At 34.0% G+C, this 22,406-nt stretch overlaps 1 protein-coding gene across 1 annotated transcript; it reads left to right on the forward strand.

Moving 5' to 3' along the window:
• The first annotated feature begins 458 nt into the window (after nt 1-458).
• Nucleotides 459-21,447, forward strand: LOC128213851 (chorion peroxidase-like). The gene is made up of 11 exons (XM_052919915.1): nt 459-632; nt 6,930-7,056; nt 7,213-7,409; nt 7,929-7,971; nt 8,117-8,229; nt 18,035-18,136; nt 18,344-18,442; nt 18,665-18,933; nt 19,068-19,306; nt 19,544-19,714; nt 21,105-21,447. The coding sequence occupies exons 2-11, from the start codon at nt 7,013-7,015 to the stop codon at nt 21,445-21,447; spliced, it is 1,620 nt and encodes a 539-aa protein (XP_052775875.1). The 5' UTR covers nt 459-632; nt 6,930-7,012.
• The last annotated feature ends 959 nt before the right edge of the window (nt 21,448-22,406 follow it).

Below are 22,406 nucleotides of genomic sequence, written 5' to 3' on the forward strand. Positions count from 1 at the left end.
TTTAAATTGCCGTGATCAAATTTAAAGTGAAATACGATTTAAATATAATGCTGTTCATTTGTTTAAATCACCGCTTTAATGGAGAAAAATAATCAAAAAGTAATTATCAGTTGTCATAAAAAGTTGGCTTCTCAACACAATGTAGTTCATGGCATTCACTTGTTCATTTATAACGTAACTCACTGATGCAGATTTTTTAAAAATTAATAAATCTGAATGTTGTTCATTATTGAGTTATTCCCGATCATTGAAATCAAAACTAATTAAAAACTCTTAGTTAACATTCATCTCGAAACATGTCTTTTATCCGTGCACTTTCAAACATAACTTGATAATGTTGCTTGTGCAACCATCTGCGAAAATTTGCGTAAACTTAAGCTAGGATGAAGGTTTATATATTGCGTTTGCAATAACTATTATCATTTCGAAAGCTACCGTTATGGTGAAGTTATTTCAGTTTCGCAATGTTATTCTATGGCTGACACTGCTGTCGTTGTCATGCCGACTGGGTGCCGGTCAGGGTGTGAAGGCGACTCGTTCAAAGTTCAATGCCGCCGTCATCCAAGCGGCAGTCGGGGTGGACGCGAGGATTGCCGAGGCAGACAGACTTGACAAGAGCGCATTTGATGAAGGTACGGCAACCTTATAATAAAAATGTATTATTTAAATATAGATTTTGAAAAAAAAGTTAAATAAAAAATCGTGTTATACATATTTTGATCAATCAAAATGTATCCAGTCCAGTTCTGGCACAATATACATACACATACAGTTTACCTTTACTACAAACCACTTTGTTACATGTCCATTGTTTTTACAAATGTCAAAACATCCAAATATATGCAAAGGATATATACTACACATCCATTAAAAACATACCAAATTTGTAAAAATGTTCATGCAAAACTACAATATAACATTTGTTTATACATAACCGAGAAGGGTTTTAGTGCACCATGAACGCGTGTTTCAACAAAAACGTTTCAGCTGTTCTTTATTGATGTTATAATTAAAAACGTTTCAGCTGTTCTTTATTGGAGTTATGATTCCGTTTTGCATGCCTTCAACTTGGACTATATACATTGAAAACTTTGCATAAGAACATGAAACAAAACATTTAAATAATGCAATTTAAACTGTTTGATCTTGTTGCTTACCCTAATAATTTTACACACACATATTTCTATGTGTGTGTGTATGTGTATATATGTGTGTATGTATTATATATATATCAATGTGTTATCCTTTTTCTTGTACTGAACCAGCTTAAACTTGACAAAAAATGTAACTTACTGATAGTCAATGTTTCTTGCATGTTAAGGAATCATAAATAACCACTGTTTTTGGTTAACTATATATAAAATTTCTGCTTCTTAATCTGAAATTATACGATCATTTACTCGAATAAATATAACAATCTTCTTAATTGAATTTATCTTCGCCAATACTTTAAATATATCCGTATAATAATTTAACCTCAAATACCATTTAATAAGATGAACAAACTACTAATTTCTTTATACCTCCTCAGTTTTAAATTATCTGGTTTTAATGTTTGTTTTCTCCATGGTAAACGTTTTTTGTCATGTTTGAACATATGCCTTGTAAGTTTATATATATATATATATATATATATATATATATATATATATATATGCTTTAGTTCGTTCCGGTACTAAATGTCACATGTTAAAGTTAGCTAAGAATTTAATTTTATAGCCTATTATATTTATTGGACTAACTTCTTCCGATGAAAATGCTTTTTTTTTTAAATCAACTAAACACTTTAATGTTCCATGATCCTGTCAAATTACTTGTCTTGGTTTTCCTCTTTGTTGTAAAAATGCATCTTTAATAAGTGTCGTGATGTTATTAACATAATTATGTTAATAGGATTAAATATGTCATGAAATTAAAACTCAGTATTGTTACTACCTGATTGAGCTAACACTGTCATCATACTGCGATGCTTTCAAGCTGCTAGCACTATCTATATATACATATATGTGTGTGTGTGTGTGTGTGTGTGTGTGTGTGTGTGTGTGTGTGTGTGTGTGTGTGTGTGTGTGTGTGTGTGTGATGTTCATATTAACACCGAATCACTGTTTGTTCTCTCCATGAATGAACGTACTATCACCATGATACTAATTCATTCAAACAATAAAAATTATACAAATAAATTCGCATCGTTGCTACATCAGCATCAATATCCGCTCACACGAATAAAGTACATCCTTACTTTATCGTTTGCCACTGGACAGATTAAACACTTAAAAACTTACATACTAAAAAAAATCAAATTACTTACGTTCCAAATGATCACATATTCCCCATTAATAATAAATTAATATAGTCGTAATGTCACACAAAGAATTAAATCTCATCTATTAATCCGTATACACTGACAGCAAAGACTTTTATTGATAAAATGAGATGTAGGCCGATCTGACGTAATTTTGATCCTCGTCTGTCTGGAGAAAAGCGTGCACACCTATTGACACATTAAAGGCACATACTCACTCGCACTAAAATTCTGCAATATTCGGTAAAAATATTTCTTAACATATTTTCTAATCCCGCGGCACTAGTTCCACAAAGTTTGGAGTATCTGTCAAAGAATAGCCTTTCTCATATGTTGCACGAGCAACATCCAGAAACATTTACGTTCTAACATTAGATCTGAAAAACAACAATTTCAGGTTTCTTTGGTAGCTGCTTCTTTAAAAATTGTTACGTATATATTGGTAGGAAAAGTCGATTTAATGCTGTCATGTCCGTAAACACATCGTATCCATGAGATATACTTTAAGAAAATGTCGACCCTATAATACTACTGTATATAAAGCTTTTCAGACGCTACTCGCATTTTATAATAACACATCCTGTAACTAATTCTGCATAAAAGTGCGTAATAGAATTTTCCCATTCGCGCAATACATTATTAAATGCATCCAAACCCAACTTATTTAAGAGAACTCCCTATTTACAAGTACTTGTTGTGTTACTCAGGTACTTCCTCCATACATTCTTTCCTCCTACTTCCTCTTTCTTTTCCCTATATCTCCGTAGTACAGGTCAGTGAGTATGTAGATATCCCTCATTCATAGAGCTATATGACCACGGTTGACACTATTATAAATGTCTATTTAAATAGGCACATATCGGATGGGTCGGTTTGTTCTACTATTTTTAAGTTCAACCAAAAGGTTTTACACATTAAACACATTTTGAATGAATTTGTTGGTTGTCTATGCTTCTAATTCTTTCCGGTGATGTTCATGAAAATCCTCGTCCTACATCAACTCTGTAAACCACCTCTTCTGAAGTTTTTACTGCGATTGTTGGTACAGTTAAGTACATTACAATGTGCAGAGCTTTAACGGCAAAAAGACGTTTTGTATGCCGACCTACATGACTTTGATACCCTAGCCTTTACTGAAACATGGCTCACGCCTTACATTGAAACTTCTGAGTTGATATTTCCTGCCTTCCATATTCCATTAAAAGAGATAGATCTACTAACCCCCATGGAAGTGTCTTAGTCTATATTAAATCTGACATATTTGTGTAAGAGCGACGTGATCTAGAAGTAAACGATGTAGAATGTCATTGGCTCGAATTACGCATAAAAACAAAACGTCTTTTGCTTGGTACTTTTAATAGACCTCCTAATTTCACTTCATATGTTCTTGAATCCATCACCAACTCAATGCCACTGGCGGTTGATACTGGTATAAAAGATAAGATTGAGTCATCATGGCATAATTGAATCCGTCACAATTAATCCGTGACGCTACTCATTTTACCGAAACGTCGGAAACCCTTCTCAACTTATTCTTAGTTTCATCATCAGATATTGTACTGAAAGGTGGTGTAGGCGAATCTTTTCTGGATCAGTTAGTTCGTTACCATTGCCCTATTTTTTGCATATTAAAATTCAACAAAACGGTCGGATCAACATTTAAACGAAAAGTTTGGAAATTTTTACAAGGGGACTACGTCAAACTCCGAACGCTTGTGTCATCCTTTGACAGGAACACATGTTTTCACACGAATATTTATATATACGCTAAACAATTTACCAATCAACTGATGATGTTTTGTGAAATATGTATACCGTCAAAGTCTATAACAATTCGCAATCAGGACCCCCGTGGTTTCACAATGAAATTCGTAAACTACTCCGTCAGAGACGAATGACATACAAAAGGGTCAGATGTTCAAACTATGAAAATCACTGGCAAGCTTACAGGACTATTCGCAATCATGCTAACCATATCTCAAAAATTGTCAAACAATCACATTATGAAAAACTTGCTTCGAAACTTCCGGGATATACCTTTATCTCTTCTGATTTTTTGGAAAACTATTAAATATTTTACTAGTGCTACGTCGGATTCGATGCACATTCCCCCTCTCATCCACGATGGCACCGTCTACGAAACTAACATTGACAAAGCAAATCTTCTGAATAACTTTTTCCAATCACAGAGCCTTCTGACTGTATATAACAGACCTCTTCCTACTGTCTCTGATGTCCCATTCCTGTAAGATTTTGATATTTCCATCAAGATGTTATAGACTCAATTAAGTAACTAAAAACTGGCAAGGCAACAGGAACTGACTCTGTAAACAGCTTTGTACTAAGGGAGATAGCCATCGAAATTTCACAGCCCCTTCGAGATCTTGATAATTACTCTCTTCGTTCTGGTAAAGTACCTAACCAGTGGAAACTGGCTCATGTCTGTGCGATTTTTAAGAAATCAGATCCCCAAGCTGTTGGTAATTATCGTCCATTATCCCTTTTGAGTGTTATTAGTGAGGTTCTAGAAAGTATTTTGCATAAATACATGTTTAACTTCTTCCGTCAAAATGACATCTTAACCCCATTTCAGTCAGGTTGTGTTCCAAATGACTCCACTGTATATGAGCGTGTATCTTTCTATCACTCCTTCTGCCTTGCACTAGACGAGAGTAAAGAAGTAAGGGCAGTATTCTGTGACATCTCTAAAGCCTTTGATCGCGTATGGCATGAAGGTCTACTTTTCAAGCTTCGTGAAAGTGGTATTTCCGGTTCCCTATTATTTTGGCTAACTGATTATCTCAGTGAAAGAAAACAGGGAGTTGTCTTGTCTGGTACTATGTCAGATATGGTTTCAATATCTGCCGGAGTTCCATAGGGTTCGATTCTTGGACCCCTACTGTTTCTTGTCTTTATAAATGCTATCGTCCGGGAAATAAAATCACCCATACATCTTATCGCAGATGATACTTCCGTGTATATTGTTGTCGATGATCCTTTGTCTGCCGCTCAGCAACTAAATGATAACATGAACAAAATCCATATGTGGGCAGAAAAGTGCTTGTATCATTTAACCCCGCGAAAACCGAATCATTTTTAATATCTCGAAAAACAAACATCCACCTATCTTTATGGATAATGTTTAAATAGCGTAAGTTACTACTCATAAAAATCTCGGCGTCTAACACTCGCCAATAACTGCTCATGGCATGAGCCCGTCAAAACCAAGGCATGGCAACGTATTTACCTCATGCGATCATTTAAATACGTCCTTGATCGCAAATCGCTTGAATATCTATGCGAAAAGCTACAGAAACAAGTTCAGTCCCCTTTATCGTGCACAAAGGCATCATCTATTCAACCAACTGTCTACTATTATGCCTATGTCACTTCAAGTACTACTGTTTGGTTCAAGAAATGGGACGGATTTGACCAACTCAACAATAATCAATCACGTTCAACACTACATTCGCCAAACTAAACACTTTTGATCTCTTAAGATAATACGAACAAACCAGATTCTACAACTGACCTGACATGTACATGCCCTGCCCCGTCTTCCTGCTTCTTGACGTTTCTCTCTATGTTGATTTTATCATACTTCCAACGCATTCTGCTAATTCCTTCATTTGTCATTCACCTTTCATCTTATTCATCAAATTGTAACGGTAACGAAAATATAAAAATCAGAACAACCTTTTACACCATAACAAGCAGCTTGAAATGTGACGGAAGCGAGACACAGTATAAGCTTATAAGCTTCCTCTTTAATTATGTTGTGATTATTTTGTAATATGCATATATCACTAAGTCTTGCGTATTTTGCCTGTATTATTATGTAAGACAACCTTTTATTATTCATTATGCTCTTACCTTGTGTATTCCTTTTTAAATATATCTTTTGAAATAAAAATTGTTTAAACCGAACATTTAATTAAACGTTTTTTTTATTATGTCAAATTGAATTCAAAGTTGAAGATTTTGCATAAACCACATTCAAGTGTTTTGATCATTATCTGGTGAAATCATAACACACTTTGACGTTTGTTGTTAGAATATTTCAACATATATCATGACAAAATGCATGTATGCGATAAAAGTTGCCAATGTGATATGATAAAGGAAAAAGGAAGAATTCTGTATATTCTATTACAATATGTGAATCAGATTTACTAGTATTTATGTATTTTGTTAGCTTGTAGAATTTCAATTCAATAAATTTAATAGTTGCCTCCTTAAAGAAAATATGAAAATGCATGTACATTTATAACAAGAAAATACATTTACAACGATACGACTAGCATATTATGTTAATATTTGCATTGTGCTTGGATAGTCACGCAGGACGTACCTTTCTGTGAGTGATCCCCCCATCCCAATTATGCATATTACAAGCAATCAGAAATAAATCGATATGACGTCAACTTCGCTCATCTCCGATCATTTTTATATACATCGTAGATTGTGAATATATCATTCATTTAATGATGTGCAAATTTCAGTTTCTTTCAGGAAGTCACAATAATTTGCATGACCAGTCTCTTGACAGAAAATCGTCGTAGAAAAATCTGGGATTTTAATAATTTCTCATCACCATGTGTGACTGCATATAGATTTGCTGTTGCAGGCACAGACCGAGTAATACCCGGTCGGAAGGATTCTTCAGGGCCACATCTGCTGACTTCCGCTACCGCAAATGGGATCGGTCGGATGGGTCGGGCCTTCCTAGAGATCGCCAGAAATATTATAAGCAGGTAGGTGTGCCATTCTCTGTTATATTTTAAACTGGCAATGCAGGGAATCAAGGTCTTGAAAATTATTTAAGCAATAATCTATGCTCAACGTGTGTCTGTATACGCAACCAACAGTTTTCGATCGTAACCATTATTTTGTAACATCCGTATTTCTAGCATGAAAATTCATCCTGAAGACGCTGGTCGGCAGATAACCGCCGCTAGGATCACGCCGCCGAAGGCCCTGCACTGTCCTTTCCAAAAACCCAACTGTGACCGTTCAGTGAAGTTCCGGACGATAGATGGATCTTGTAATAACGTGGCCAATCCCCTGTGGGGGAGATCGCAGACGCCTTTTGAGAGATTATTGTTGCGTATGACAATGTTTAATACCATTCTTGGCATATGCATGATCATATGATAAATAAAGAAATACAATTTTGACAACTGTTTCTTTAACATCATAATATTAGACTCTGGCACGTTTCACAGGAGTGTCTGAGCCCCGGGCCGCCAGCGTGTTTGGAGGACCACTGCCGAACGCGCGCCTCATTAGTCGGAAGTTCCACGATAGCATGTCGAATTCTCTAGCCGGCTCCACGCACCTGCTAATGGAGATCGGCCAGTTCATTAGCCATGACGTAGAATTTCAGGCGCTCTCGCAAGATTATAATTTATCCCCTCTTGCACGTTAATAAATCCCCTCGTGCGTGCAGTTTTACATCATTTACACATAAGTTATCATAATCAACTTCTGAAAATATGTAGGATGTTTCTGGGACAAATGGTTAAGATTGATGACTTCAATTTACTCACGTAAAAATAATAATGGGTGGAAAACAAATGGCATTCAAAATTGATGTTAGGTAAATTAAAAGTAAACCATTTTTCAGGTCATGCAAAGGCCAACTTGGATTGCTGCACGAAGCCAAAGAGGTGACTTGTATTGATTTAGATTCATGAACATGTTGATAAAAATATACTTTTTATCGAAACAAGTGATTAACTCAAAGGGATTGTTCACGTATATGCTGATCTGGTTTTCACTTAGTAATAGTTTTCCATTTTATTTGTGTTTTAGGCCAGGTTGCTTCCCAATAGATATCCCACCGAATGACCCTTTCTTCCCGCCAAATCGCACGTGCATCAACATGGTTCGAGCTCTACCAACAACTCCACTTGACTGCACCATAAGTAATATTAGCTCCTTCTCATTTATTGAGCTCTTTATAATTTCTTGAGGTATTGCGTCCGTTCATAGTTTGTGCATTCACTGTAAATACCATCAACTAATGCAAAACATCCTTAGTCGTTTTTATTCTGAAAATCTTTTTTTGCTTTTTTGTTTTATAAACGCTACAACTTCCTAAAATACCGCCATAGACCGAGTTCAAATGACATTTTATAATTTCGTGATATGAAAAGTATTTAATATTTAAATATTTTATCTAGTGGAACGGTAATGACTGATTGTAGTTTGATTGAGGAGATTGTACTCTTATATATTTATATAAGATATCTTAGTTTTTGATGTTAAGCCTAAATAAACCAGTAACTGTTTAGAAAGCTTTTACTATATGATATGCCTGGGGAAAAAGTTCACATAAAGTAGACTTAATATTTTCAATACAGACAGATCTGACAGAACTTTTTGAAACCAAGTCATTTAGAAGTTAATATGTTTAGAGTTTAACTTAGTAGTTGTTGTATTGTCATTAATATTTTTAATTATCCTTGTTCAGTATGAAATTATTCTGGTTTTGGTATAAACATACAAGCGCTAAACATTAAGTTCGCTAAATATCCTGTATGGTGGTATCGATTATTTTCATTCATCATTCGCATATACATTTATAAACCTTTGGCCGAACTCGTTCTAAAATGTCAACATTACCGTACCCCCATATTTCACCACCGTAAAGTAAACTCAGACGAATTGCTTTAACAAATAAATCAATTTGAATATCATACGGTAATGAAATAATCTTTGATTTCTTTAACAGCGCAAACATAGCCTTTGAAGCCTGGTCAGTTAGGATTTTTTGTCTTAACATTTAATCCACGTTAGTAAACTATAATCCAAGATATTCATATGCATGAATAATTTAAGGTTAAGACATCCATTGTACTATCTTTATTCACACGTTGAATATCAATTTGATCAAGATATGATCAACATGATTTAAAACCATAGAAATACGAAAAAGAGATACATTGTCTCCTTGCCTATCCCCTGATAAACATTCAAAGGTTTGAGAAACACCTTCTGAAGTCATAACTTTGGATTGTATGTTCTTGTACATATTAACTATAAGTATGAAACAAGATCCATTTATATCATTATTTTTTTACGAAAACCTGCTTGGTTCACAATTATAAGGTTAGGGTTTCCTGCATAGGTGTTAAGTAAATAATTTAAAACGCATGTAAAACGTTTGCCTGAGCAAGTTCAAAGAGATATCGTTCTATAGTTTTAATGGTTTTTATGATCACCTTTATTTTTATAAATTGGTTTAATGATACATTCCGTTCAACTGGAAATTAACCTTATATTCGAATGACATTAAAACAGGAAAACATTAGACAAGAAGCAAACTGTGTTTAGTTGATTTGATGTGTTTATTAAGGATACTATCATCACCCGATGCTTTATTGTTTTTACTGATTAAACCGCTTTAATCTTCAATACCTTCATTTGCTTGCATGCTTCTTTCACATTGCAAATTATAATCATTTGAATTGGGAATCTCAATTACCTTCTTGTAAAAATGACAAAGTCATCTGTGGATGAAATTGTGTTGTTTTTTTTCTTGTAAAATCAGAGTTAAAGATTTTCCAAGAAAAAATTGGGTCAGAACTTTTGATAGCTCTTAACTGATTAATTATATTTGAGTTAAATTTATTTCAAGCTACAGGGATCGTATTCTTTAATTGCTTACTTATTTGTTTTGTCGCATTCTTTAAATATATACTTTTATACTTAATATAAGCTTTTTTTGCCTTATGTGATAATGTTTATTACCCTGTGGCATTTACTATTAAACCAGGGGAATTTGTGTGGTGTGTTGATATTATTGTGGTTTCGCTTTCTATGCACTCTACTAAAAGAAACCAACTGGTACTAAAGACATTATATATAGTACAAGCAATATAATCAATATTTTTCAGAGAAAAATAATTATAAGAATCTATTTATTTTAATTCTGTTTAGAATTTCATTAACAACTGTATTAATATTATTTTATAAAAAAAACATGTTTTTTATGCTTTATCCATAATTAAGGGATTTTAAGTTTGTTTTATGTCTCAAATCATGAATACTTAAGTATATGATATTCTCAAAAACATTAGAACTTCAACTTGATATGACATAATCAACTGTACTACATACCCGACAAGAAAACTTTGGATTACAAATATCAGATTCAATACAATCGTTTAGCAAAAACAAATTATTATTTTTGCATATTTCTATAAGCATATTACCATAGTAATTCACATTTTGGTCGACAACATTTCTATACAGTGGTAAATTCAGTATCTCAAAAGCTGCAAATACGTTTGAATCATTGTTGTATATATCCTGCATATTAAACAAATCAGATAATAAAAGTTAGAATAAGAAAATTGTAAAAGTAATTTAAATCAGAAAAAGATGGATTAGTAACATTAAAAAGGTTCGAAGACAAATAATGTTAATTCAAAATTTCAAACAACAATTGACAATTAACAATTACTTAATTAATCACCTGCAAATGAAGTTCACATTTACGTTTGGATGCACGTAGTTTTACAAAACAATGCTTTCAAAATAACTTTGAATTAATATAAAGAAAAGGAGTTTACACGTATGATGATATGAACGATTTTGGGAGGTTCGTTGATACCTCTTTACCACCAAAAAGTATTTTTATTTTCAAATAAAAGATGAGGATAAATCTAATGATGACTACAAACATGCACACAATCTGGAAGTAATTTGGCTCTAAAACAATATAAGATTATTTGACATTTACTTAAAAACAGATGTTCTTTTATAAGCAGATTTACAACAAAGTTAGATCCATTCCATTACTTTAGTTCTCATGGTCTCTCATCGGATGCATGACTGAAAATGACAAAAACAGAACAAGAATTAATTATTAATATTGGTATGCAATTTATTATTGTTAAAGAGCTACGCGGCGGCAAAGGTTACATCTCGTACAGATATTCAAAAGCAAATAATAAGAACATAAGTAATTATAATTAGAACGAAGATGATACACTGTTTATCCGAAATTATCGCTATTGCGAAATTATTTTTCGGTCCCGATTTTACTCCTGTTGTTTTAATAAAGAAGTATAATTACGAATTATTTGTCAATTATTAAAGACTAAATCAACAAATATGTTTCTATACGAAAGATAACTCAAACCGAGTGTATCGTATTGGTAACGTGTAACCCACATTGCAATCTTCACGACTTAGTATTTCACGTCATCTTTCATTCGCGAACGCTGTCATTTGCGGACAATTGTTAATCCGAAACACCGCTATTCCGAAGTAATTTGTTGGGTCCTTACGACTTCGGATTTAAGGTGTTCAACTGTATTAAAACAAGCGTATTAATTATTGATTGTGATCCTGGATACCCAAAGGAGATTGATGGCATTCATTTTGTTTATCAACTAGCACCTGAAAAGTCATTTGTAAAAGATGAATGGCTCTTCCCTTACCGTGCAGAACTTAAAAGTGCATTTCAGTCAGCAGGCTATAACATAACAAAACCAATCCCATTTTTTTCATATAGAAAGGTATGCACTTTAAAAACAGATCCCTTATTTATTTCGTAGTTTTGGAATGAAATAAACTTACACAGGTTATTATAATTTGATTAAAGGTAGTGGCTAAACGAATCTTGTATTTAATACACAAAAACAACTAACGTCAAAAATGCATTTTAAAAAGATTTCTTTAAATTGATGACCCAGTATTTGGAAGAACAATGAAAATTCTTTGTTGAAGAGTATGTTTTTCTCTTACACATGATGAAAAATACTTGAAAAGCTTGTAAGTTAGAAAACATTTTTTTTCTGCTAAAATGTTTAACGACAATCTATAAGCAATGAATACAATTTAAGATCAGTTACTTCTAGTTTGTCATTGCTATGTTTTAATGGCTATTCTTGAATTTTGTAAGGACCTAATGTACGATTTTCATTACAATTACATTTTGAAGAAAAACGGTAAAGAGAATGTAATCCTACTGACACTGGCTCTCTTCGTTATTTAATAAAAACAAAAGATGCATGTGAGGATTTGTTTAAAGATAAACACCTGTTGAATAACAGTGAAAACCCCAATCAAAAAATACCTGCTATTAATAAGCATGTTGGACTTCGGTCAAAGATGTATTCCTACACACTAAATGACATATGCGTCAGGGATAACCAGTTGTAACGTATAATATAACTTTTGAAGATTACAAAGAAACACTATTCAAAACATTATCAAAGAAACATAGAATTAATACCATAAGATCACACAAACACAATTTTAAAAGCTACACTATTACAAAGACTAGTTAATCTTGTTTTGATAATAAGAGATTTATTTAAGATAATGGGATAAATTCAATACTTTATGGACACTATTCAATTAATCCCTCGAAGTGTACCCAGGAATTAAAGTCATGGGAATAACCTCACTATTTTACAAGAGCTTTTTTTCTTTTCTGTTATCTTTTCTGATGACCTTTTCGATTCTGACAACAGATTGTTTTGCGTGGATAAGCTCTCGTCCATAAAAGGAACCCAAAATAGATTTTCAAAACTATTTTAATTGATAAGTAATTGTGTCTTTCCTTAATATTTTATCTTCAACAAATATTCCTTCGGTCCAATTTGGTGTAATAACTTTTTCAAAGTGGTGTTTGTGTTTACTTATGCAAACTTTATCTCCTATTTTGTACTTTAATGTTTCATTCTTTATTTTTTTATGCAAATTAGAATTTAGATTAAAGTTAACTTCTCCTTTATTTTCTAACTTGTTTACTTCCTTTGGTGGCATTTAAATACCACTATGTCTTGTCTTATTGTTATGCTGAACCATATCTTGTAAAGCGTCTATGCGATAATGGTGTTATGTGCAGTAAAATATTGTCTTTTCTTTTTCTCTTTTAAAGGGTCAATTAAAGAGTTCAATAACATCGGCCTTCCCTTTATTAAATGTAAATATACTTTAATAAAATTCATGGTAAAAAGGTTGTCCGAGTGATAACTCGAATTTTATCTAGTCCAATGGAATACTGTTTATTTTCATTCAAAACAACTGGTCTATCCAATACAGTTGTAAATTCGCTCGGTGTATTTGATACATCAATTTGTCTAGCCCTTACGGATGAAACTGTTTAGTTCCACTGTTTATTAATAATGATAATATACTTTTATTGTGTTATTTAAGATAATAGCCTTATATCCAATAAGTTTCATCGGTATTGAGAAGAAGAAAAATCCAGGATTAATATATTTTGTGAGTGTAAATACATCCACTTACTTTGGATAAATTTTACCTAGAGATCTTTCAGCTGACCACGAAGAATAACCACTATAACCTGACCTTATAATTGTTTGCCCTCTATTTCATACTTTTGAATTAAATAGGTATTCCCAAACAGGAATGTTAAACCATCTAGTGGCAGTTTTAGTTTAGTATTTTCCTGCTTTATTGTATCAAATTCAACACTTTGTAATGACTGTAAATTAATTTCTAAATTGTTCACCTTATCTGATAATCGTATGCCTTCATCAACATTCAAACCTATATTTTCATTTATGTCTTATTTTCTTTCTTAAATTTAAAACTTTGGCAACATTTCCTAATGATGATATCATACCTTTAAATCAAATAAATTCATCTGTAGCGTACTTTTGTTCCCTAACGGTTCTATGCAGCTTATTTAATTGCTACTCCACATTCCTTATCAATAATGTCACCTGCTTTATTTTGGAATCATAAGCTTTTACTTTTGTGTTTAAAGAATTATATTGCGCATCACGCTGAGTACAATGTTAATTTGAAATGTTGTCTTAGTTTTTTTTTGTAACTCATCTGTGTCATTAACTTATTTTTGTTATTTTCTTCAAATGTTTCATTACAGATTTCATTGTTTACACTGTCCTGTGCTTCATGAATTTTAGATCTGTAAGACTGAATTTTGTTTTAAGTTTTCTTAGATCATCATCTGTATGTTGTGTTTAAAGATGCACTCTTGCTCCCAAATAAGATGTACCGCAATTTATATTTTTTCCACTAAGAATGAATAACGAAAACAATGATTATTATGAAGGATACCGTGTTTATTTTGAATGAAAGGTGCAGAATTTCTACCTTATAAGACAATAGTTGGTCACTGTAAATCTTTTAAGACTCACCAGCCATTGACTATGTGTGCGTTTTCAGATATTAAATAGGTAAACAGATTTATCATTCAAAATTTATGCTTGTTAAACATGTCTTGATATTAAATTAGAGTACTTCTTTAAGTCTCAATCATATCTGGCAACATTCCAATCTCATAAAATTCTAGGGTTAAGCAAATTTGCTTTAACACAATCATATTGTTCCTTAGGATCCCCAAGATTTTCTATTTTAGTATTGTGCATGTCAAGATTCCTATGTCAAATATTAACATGGTCTGTTTCTTTGTCAAGGTAATTAACTCTTTCTCTTTAACATAATCTAATAGTACTATCGTGTCTAAAAGGTATTTAATGTACTTGTTGCTGTCTAGTTGTTGTTGTTGTTGTTTTTGTTTCTACGGATATATCATTTAGTAACCCCATATAAAAGTAATGGTTCCTTTAATTGCAGAATTGTTAAGAGATTCATGATTTTTCTGTTCAACACAGATGCTGCCTGATTCCCTTTCGATGGAGACCCCAAAAATATGTAATGGGAACAAGTTAATATTTTGTCTGTGGGCGACTTGTAATATGATTGAGAAAGATAACAAGTACAACAATGTTTATGTCTACCCTGAATAAAGTAATCAATTTTGCCTTTTTGATTTTTCTCGCAAAAATAATCATCAATTATTACTACTTTCTGCTGTTTACTATCTATCTCTATAACAAGTATTATTTCATTGCTTGAGGTGTGTAATATGTATTTTAGTTTTTCTTGCAATCTCATCCATTTTATTAATTAAGTGTTGATGTTTTGAATGCTCCAAATATTTAGCATAAAATAAATGTTATTATAATAAATAAATGGTTTCAATAGCATATAAAGAATCGTATGAGTCTTCCATGAACGACTATTGCCAGAAATCAAAATTCTAAAACAAGACATTGGCATGTAATCTTTAATTTGTTAAAAGAATTAATTTTCCGTTTAGCATTATATTTTGGAAGTTTCATTATATCATTTTGATATGTTAGCGAAACCTGGAATTGAGCAAGCATCGCAAATTTAATACTAATGTTATAACATACATGTCTACCTCTAGCATCTAGAGGCAAATGGTTTGTTCAGGTGATTGGAGTATAATAAAATGTAGCATGCAACCAATACTGGTAGTTTATTTTTACCTATGCGTAATTTCTGTTTTTCTATTTAAAAGATGCACTCTTACTCCCAAATAAGATATACCACAATTATAAAATTTTCTCGAAAAGGATGGAGTATTATCACAAACAATTTGGGATGGGAACGAGTAGTAAAATTGGTACTCGAGTAATAGGACAATCTTCCGATCGGGTACTCGATTTCTCGGATAACTTGAATTGTAAATCGGGAATGACATGTTCGTGTATACATGTATCGTTCATGTACTTCGTTCGTTGGTCGTGATATTGGCCATTTTCATCCCTTAACAGAAACAAAATCTATAAAAAGAAAACATGCTTTTAATTTGTCCTTTTCATTTCATTTTATACATACATATGAAAGTTTAACTCGGATTATAATAATTATTCGGATAGATTATCGAGACTACAGTTCCATTATAAAGAACATTTAGAATGACAGTGAACGGAAATTATTTATAAATTTGTTTAGTTGTTTAACTTAAGAAATGATATTTAAAATGACAGGGGGTGAGCTTATTTACCCTCGCCATCGGGTTATACCAATTCGGCGAGCTCGCTACGTTTTACAATAATTCTACAGTTTTTATTAGATTATTTTTCTGCTTCGTTGATCGTGGCTGTAATGTATCCTGTACTAGTAAGTCGATCGATCTTCATTCGATAAATTAAGTATCACTTGGAAGCTTGTACTATGTGTGTTATAAGCGTCTAGATGATGTTGTTTAAATGGCGTAATTAAATTAAAGATCGTGTTGTAAACAATACAGTGGCATGGGCGCTATGGACTATACAATATGTAAAATTCTACACAATTAAGTAAAAATCTACGGTTAGAAGTTCAAAATTAAAATAATATCTTAAGATTATATCACATACATTTTAAAATGGAACGATTTAGATCCATAATTAAAAAATCTTCAAGACGGGATTATACTCTATGAATATAAAAACATTTAGGCTCAGTCTACATTTATATAAAGAGAAGGTCTCAAAAGTAAAAGAATCTATGAGTATATATATTTCATATATATGTTTAGATAGAATGTTTCCTTGGCATTATATTAACTAGCTAGTAGTAAATTTTTATAATGAAGGATTTCTTACCAGCTAGTTTCCTTAACCTCCCCTATCATTGACTGGGGCGGAAGTGCTGGTTTGCACTAAGGACTATGCCTCAGTGCGGTAGCCTGGATTTTATTATTTTATTTTTTTATTAATGACATTTTTTTGTCCCCAGCGAGATTCAAAAGAAAAAATAGAAGTATGTTTTGAAAAAAACATAATAGTGTTCTATTGTTGATGTGTTTTTTTGTTTTGGGGTTATTTTAGGACTTTTCAACCTGGGGCTACCCATGCTGGCATCACTGAATTAGGATATTTATAAGGTGCCGATATGTAACACAGTGAATCTAAGAGTCCCCGTGTAAACCAACCACAGCGGCCGCCCAAGGTTTATTGAAGCATGATAGTAAATGACAAATTAATATTTTATTGACAATTAAGTTATCTCGCCGTATGACCAGGCAAACCAGGATGGAGAATATAACCAGTCCCAGCATAAGACTCCAACCTTTGGTGTTACAATATGAGTTGGGCTTGCCAAGGATTTTTTAACAAAAGAAATAAAATAAGAAATGTTTGTTCCTCCTGGGTGAATTTAAAAGATACACTAAAATCGTTTCCGCATGGTAGTTAAATGTTGGCATAAACAAAGACTATACTAATTATGAAATTGAAAACGATCCTTTTTAGGGCCACTGTTAAAATATTAAATAGTATTTTAAAATGATATATACATTATTTCCATAAAAGTAACTGTACTGTACTGCAAAAACAATGATTTGTATTCTTATGGTTCTTATGAAGGATACCGTGGTAAATTTTACAGAAAAGTACAGAAAACACCGTATTTGATTAATGTAAATTTTTAGCTCTCACCAATCATTTAATATATGTGTGTTTCCATCTATTGAATACACGGTAACAATATATTTATTAGTAATTAATGTTTCCATAAATGCATTTTTCAGTAAGTAGTTAAAGGTTTATCGCTTAAAAATTATGTTTGTTATACATTTGTTAGTAATGATTTTAAATAGGAGTGCAACTTTAAGTTCTTTCAGTAAAGTTTATTGTTTGTTCCTGGCCTTTTTATAAGTGATTATTTTATTTACCACTGACCAGTGAGGTTAACTTACGCTGTAAGAAGAATGCAATATAAACCCAATATTGCATACTTGTCAATGGTGAAAAGCTGCCAAAATGTATCAATTTAAATTCATTTTAAAAACAAAACAAAAAAAAAAGTAGTCAAATTAATCAACAAAAAGTACAAGGTAGTCCATCTTGAATAGGGAACAAGCTCACCATTACTCACTTTCTCGTGATTTTACGTCAACTAGGCTTTCCGTTCCGTATGTTTCAGGTGTCCGTCAGCAGTTGAACCAGATCACACACTACCTGGACGGCTCGGCCATCTATGGCTCCTCGGACGACGAGACCCGTGACCTCCGCACTCTCACTGGGGGTGGGTACGCCTTTTATTTCCAGTCAGGTCCAGTGACCCTAACTTTCACATATGCGCCCGTCAAATCCCGTTAAAGTGGAGTGCAGAGTCATAAGGTCTGTAAAATTTCTTTGCTATGATTGATAAGCATCTCAAAACGCTCGTTTAATACTTTTGATACAACATATAGTATACAAATCACTAAAAAAACAATTTTATATATCGCAGGACTTCTCATGACAAGCCCCAACAACCTGTTACCGACTGCGACTACGACCGAAACTTGCTGTATCATGTTCGACCCGAACAAGAAGTGCTTCAAGGCTGGTACGAGCAGTAATTAACCCACTGGAGCAATAAAACAACTAATCTAAAGTAATTCAGTTATATAAAACTGAACTTTAAATTAGTAAGATTGAAAGTATATAATACTATTTGTATAAAATTCATCAATTCTAATGAAGGAATTCCTACTCAAAGCAAGAGCAGACAATCTAAAGTCGTTTCGTGTTCCTGTATCCATCTTTATATCTGTTCCCTTCCACACAGGGGACGCCCGTGTGAACGAGCAGCCGATGCTAATGTCCATGCACACGGTCTGGATGCGGGAACACAACCGCCTTGCGCGCGGCCTCGCGCTCCTGAATCCCACCTGGGACGACGAGCGACTCTTCCAGGAGGCACGCAGAATCTTGGGCGCCGAGCTCCAGCACATCACATACAACGAGTTTCTTCCGGCAGTACTGGGGCGCACAGTTATGGAAAAATACGGATTGAAGCCACTTTCAAACGGTTATTTTAATGGTAAATATGCTGATGATAATATTATATATATATATCATATTTTTTATCAAATGTTATGATGGAATAATGTAACATAGACGTATATTCATATTGTCAGCATACGCAAATAAATGGTTTTGCTGAAAAACATATTCAAAGGTTACACGCGACCGAGCAGCCAATAATACGGAGCGCGTTTGCGACTGTCGCCTTCCGGTTTGGCCACAGCCTCATCTGGCAGAGAGTGCTTGCCCATAATGGCGCCATCAAGGTATCCAATCGCCTCCTCAAGTACGAATTCCTGAAGCCCGACCTCGTCCATACGCGGGGTGTCATGGCCATATGTCGGGGCCTCACACGTTCACCGGTGGAAAGTGTGGACAAATCGCTCAATGACCAAATTACAAAGTCGGTATAATTCCACTCTTGTACAACATTTCTCATCATAATAAATCTTTATTAAATACAATGGCTAAGTACAGACAGATGGTATTTAGAATATATTTATATCAGTCTTGCGCTGAGTACTTTTCTGTGGCAGCATACATGTACATGGGCATAAACGTTTTATGGGGAGCACATTTGTATGCATACACAAACACAACATAAGCCACTCGTTTTAAAAACCCTTGTCCCTATTAACAGTCACCTGTTTGAGCGGGATGAAGGTTTCGGCGGGGACCTCGCTGCTACAAATATCCAACGGGGGCGGGACTATGCCATCCCTGGCTACCAGGCGTTTCGGCGCTTCTGTGGACTGGCCGGCCAGTTCTCACACACAACGGCTGTACAGCAACAGCTCGAACATATATATAGGTACAGACAATGTTGATAATATGTTTCTTTGCACTGGTTTTTAAAATACAATTTAGGTTTATTTTGATTTCTTAAATCATAACAAATAAATCATACATGGAAATTCCAAAAGACGATTTGCCAAAATAGTCTTGTGAATTTATTTTCCGTCATTAACTTTTTGTAAATGACATTTGAACGCTCTTGATTACCGGCTGACAGTTGTTGACGTCGCGTTTGGGATAGGTCTCAATGTTGTACCATGGATGACCACGTGATCAAAATGGACCAGCCATATTACGTATTATTGTAAAATAAAACTATACAATTTGTTTGATAAAAATACAACCTTTACAAACAACAATTGTATAAACTGATTAAAGAAAAAGAAAATATCAAGATAAAATCAGAACGTATGTCTTGTACCGTTATTATAATCCTTTAAGCACATTTAACGGGTATTTAATAACTCGCCCCAAAAATCGTAGGCTACGGTTTTTGTTACAGCTTGGTTTACGAACCTGAAGACCCGATTCATCAAAGCTCAAAAAAAAGTTTCGGAGGATGTTGTGCTTATTTCAAATAATCTGATTTTTAATAAATTGGTAAACTTGAAAAGTCTAGGACAATTTATTACAAGTAACAGTATCAATGATAAAATGTAGGAACTGTAAGTAGCCAAACAATTACTTAGGCTCACACGATAACCCGTCATCCAATCAAATCGCAGAAATTTCCGGTGGTGGTGCTAAAACCCGATGCCTTGTATCGATATTGGGAAAAGCCGTTATCACAGTTTATGGTACCGGATTATGTTGATACCGGGTTGTTAGTCAAATCGGTAACGGGAAATATAGAATTATGGAAAAAATCCCGGGATCGATCGGCCCGATTTCAATGTCCACAATAATCTACTATGACTTTGAAAATGTTAAACAACATAATAAGCATGTATAAATAGGTAGACAGTATTGATAAAATTACACAATTTCAACATACTTTCGTTTTGAGTTCACCTTTAAGGTCGGTGGGCAAAAGGTCAAGGTTGTTGTGACCGTAAGCTGAAAATACACAGTTTCCTATCAATAATTGCTAACAATATATAATATTATTAATAATAAAAACTATAAGGCCTAGAGACCTCGAACTAAATTAATGTCCTTCATACATGACCAGCGCCATAACTATTTTGACCCCAGTTGGGCTGAGATCAAGGTCGTGGTGAAAATCCGATTTCTTTTAATAACTGAAGAATGCTGGTATCCAGGTTCTTCAAACTTGATATGCTAGCAAACTGCATCTGCATTCTTTAAGTCTGGTTTCAACAACATTCGCCACGTCCTTGATGCTTTGTATCAAAATTAGTCCTGTTTTTACTTGTATATCAAGTCACAAAAATATATTATTGCAGGTCACCAGAGGACATCGATCTGTTTCCCGGTGGCGTGTCTGAAATCCCCGTCAACGGGGGAAAGGTTGGCCCGACCTTTGCCTGCCTTATTGGCCGCCAGTTTAAATCACTAAACAATGGAGACAGATTCTACTATGAAAACAGCGGCGACACCGCATTCTCAGGGAACCAGCTGCAGGAAATCAGGAAGGTTACGCTCGCTTCTCTCTTTTGTGCTAATACAGACATTGGTACCATACAGCCGAAAGCATTGAAAAGTATACGGCCAGGAAACACTCTTGTCAACTGCAATAACATTCCGCACTTAGACCTAAATCCTTGGCGGTCGATCGTCAAGATGTAGCCTTGGTAAGCGCAGGGCTGTCGCGACTATCGGGGGGAAGATTTCAGCTCTTCGCGGTTCGACTATGTGACAGCCATGAGAAGTTTTCAGCTTTATTAAAATATAATTTCTGTACTTATGTCCTGTGAAAATCTTTGACATTCGTCATTTTAATGTATTGTGCATGCATTGATTTTGAATAATTATGACCTACTTGATAAAATCATGGACTGATCTAGAATACTAAACAAATGCGATGTAACATTTTTGGTTTTGCTCAAACTTAATAAAACGGCAATGACTGTATGTTATTCTTTGATTTTAAATGATTGCACTTAAAATAAATTCAGAATTATTTATTTCTAACAACGCACTAGCAGCTCCGGAGAGAGAGGGTACACTTTTATGCGGCTTTTTGTCTAAACGTCCCTAGTACTATCCTACCAGTTATCTGGCTGAGTCTTCCGTTAACTTATTTGATGTTGTTTGGCAACAGATAGAGGGCCAGGCAAGCTACCCTAGTCATTGCATGTGTGTGAAGTTCTAAAAGCGCAGACCAATGACTTATGACATGACCTACATGACCTAGGGCACTGCCTAGACTACGCTCTGGTAAAGGTTGTAGTGATCCCCTATCTCAATTTGAAGGCATCGCCGCTACACATTGTTGGATAGAACAGGGCCTTGTATCACCTCAAATGAAGCCAAATAAAAAAAACACAACCTGCCTAAAATAGAAAATCAATGATGTATTGCATGACCAAGGGAGAACCCTAGAATACGATGAGGTATAGGTGGCACTGGCCCCCTTTCTCAATTTTAAGGGATAATAGCTTTAAATAGTTGAAATTATAACAGAATTGGCTTAGTGTATTCGCCTAAATGAACCAAAACCCCATAGCCATGCCTTAAATCACAGACGCATGACCTATGCCATGACGGACCTGGTATCCACTTTAATTAACCGAGTTCACACAGCC

The sequence above is a fragment of the Mya arenaria genome, chromosome 13, assembly GCF_026914265.1.
Source record: "Mya arenaria isolate MELC-2E11 chromosome 13, ASM2691426v1".
Lineage (NCBI taxonomy): Eukaryota > Metazoa > Mollusca > Bivalvia > Myida > Myidae > Mya > Mya arenaria.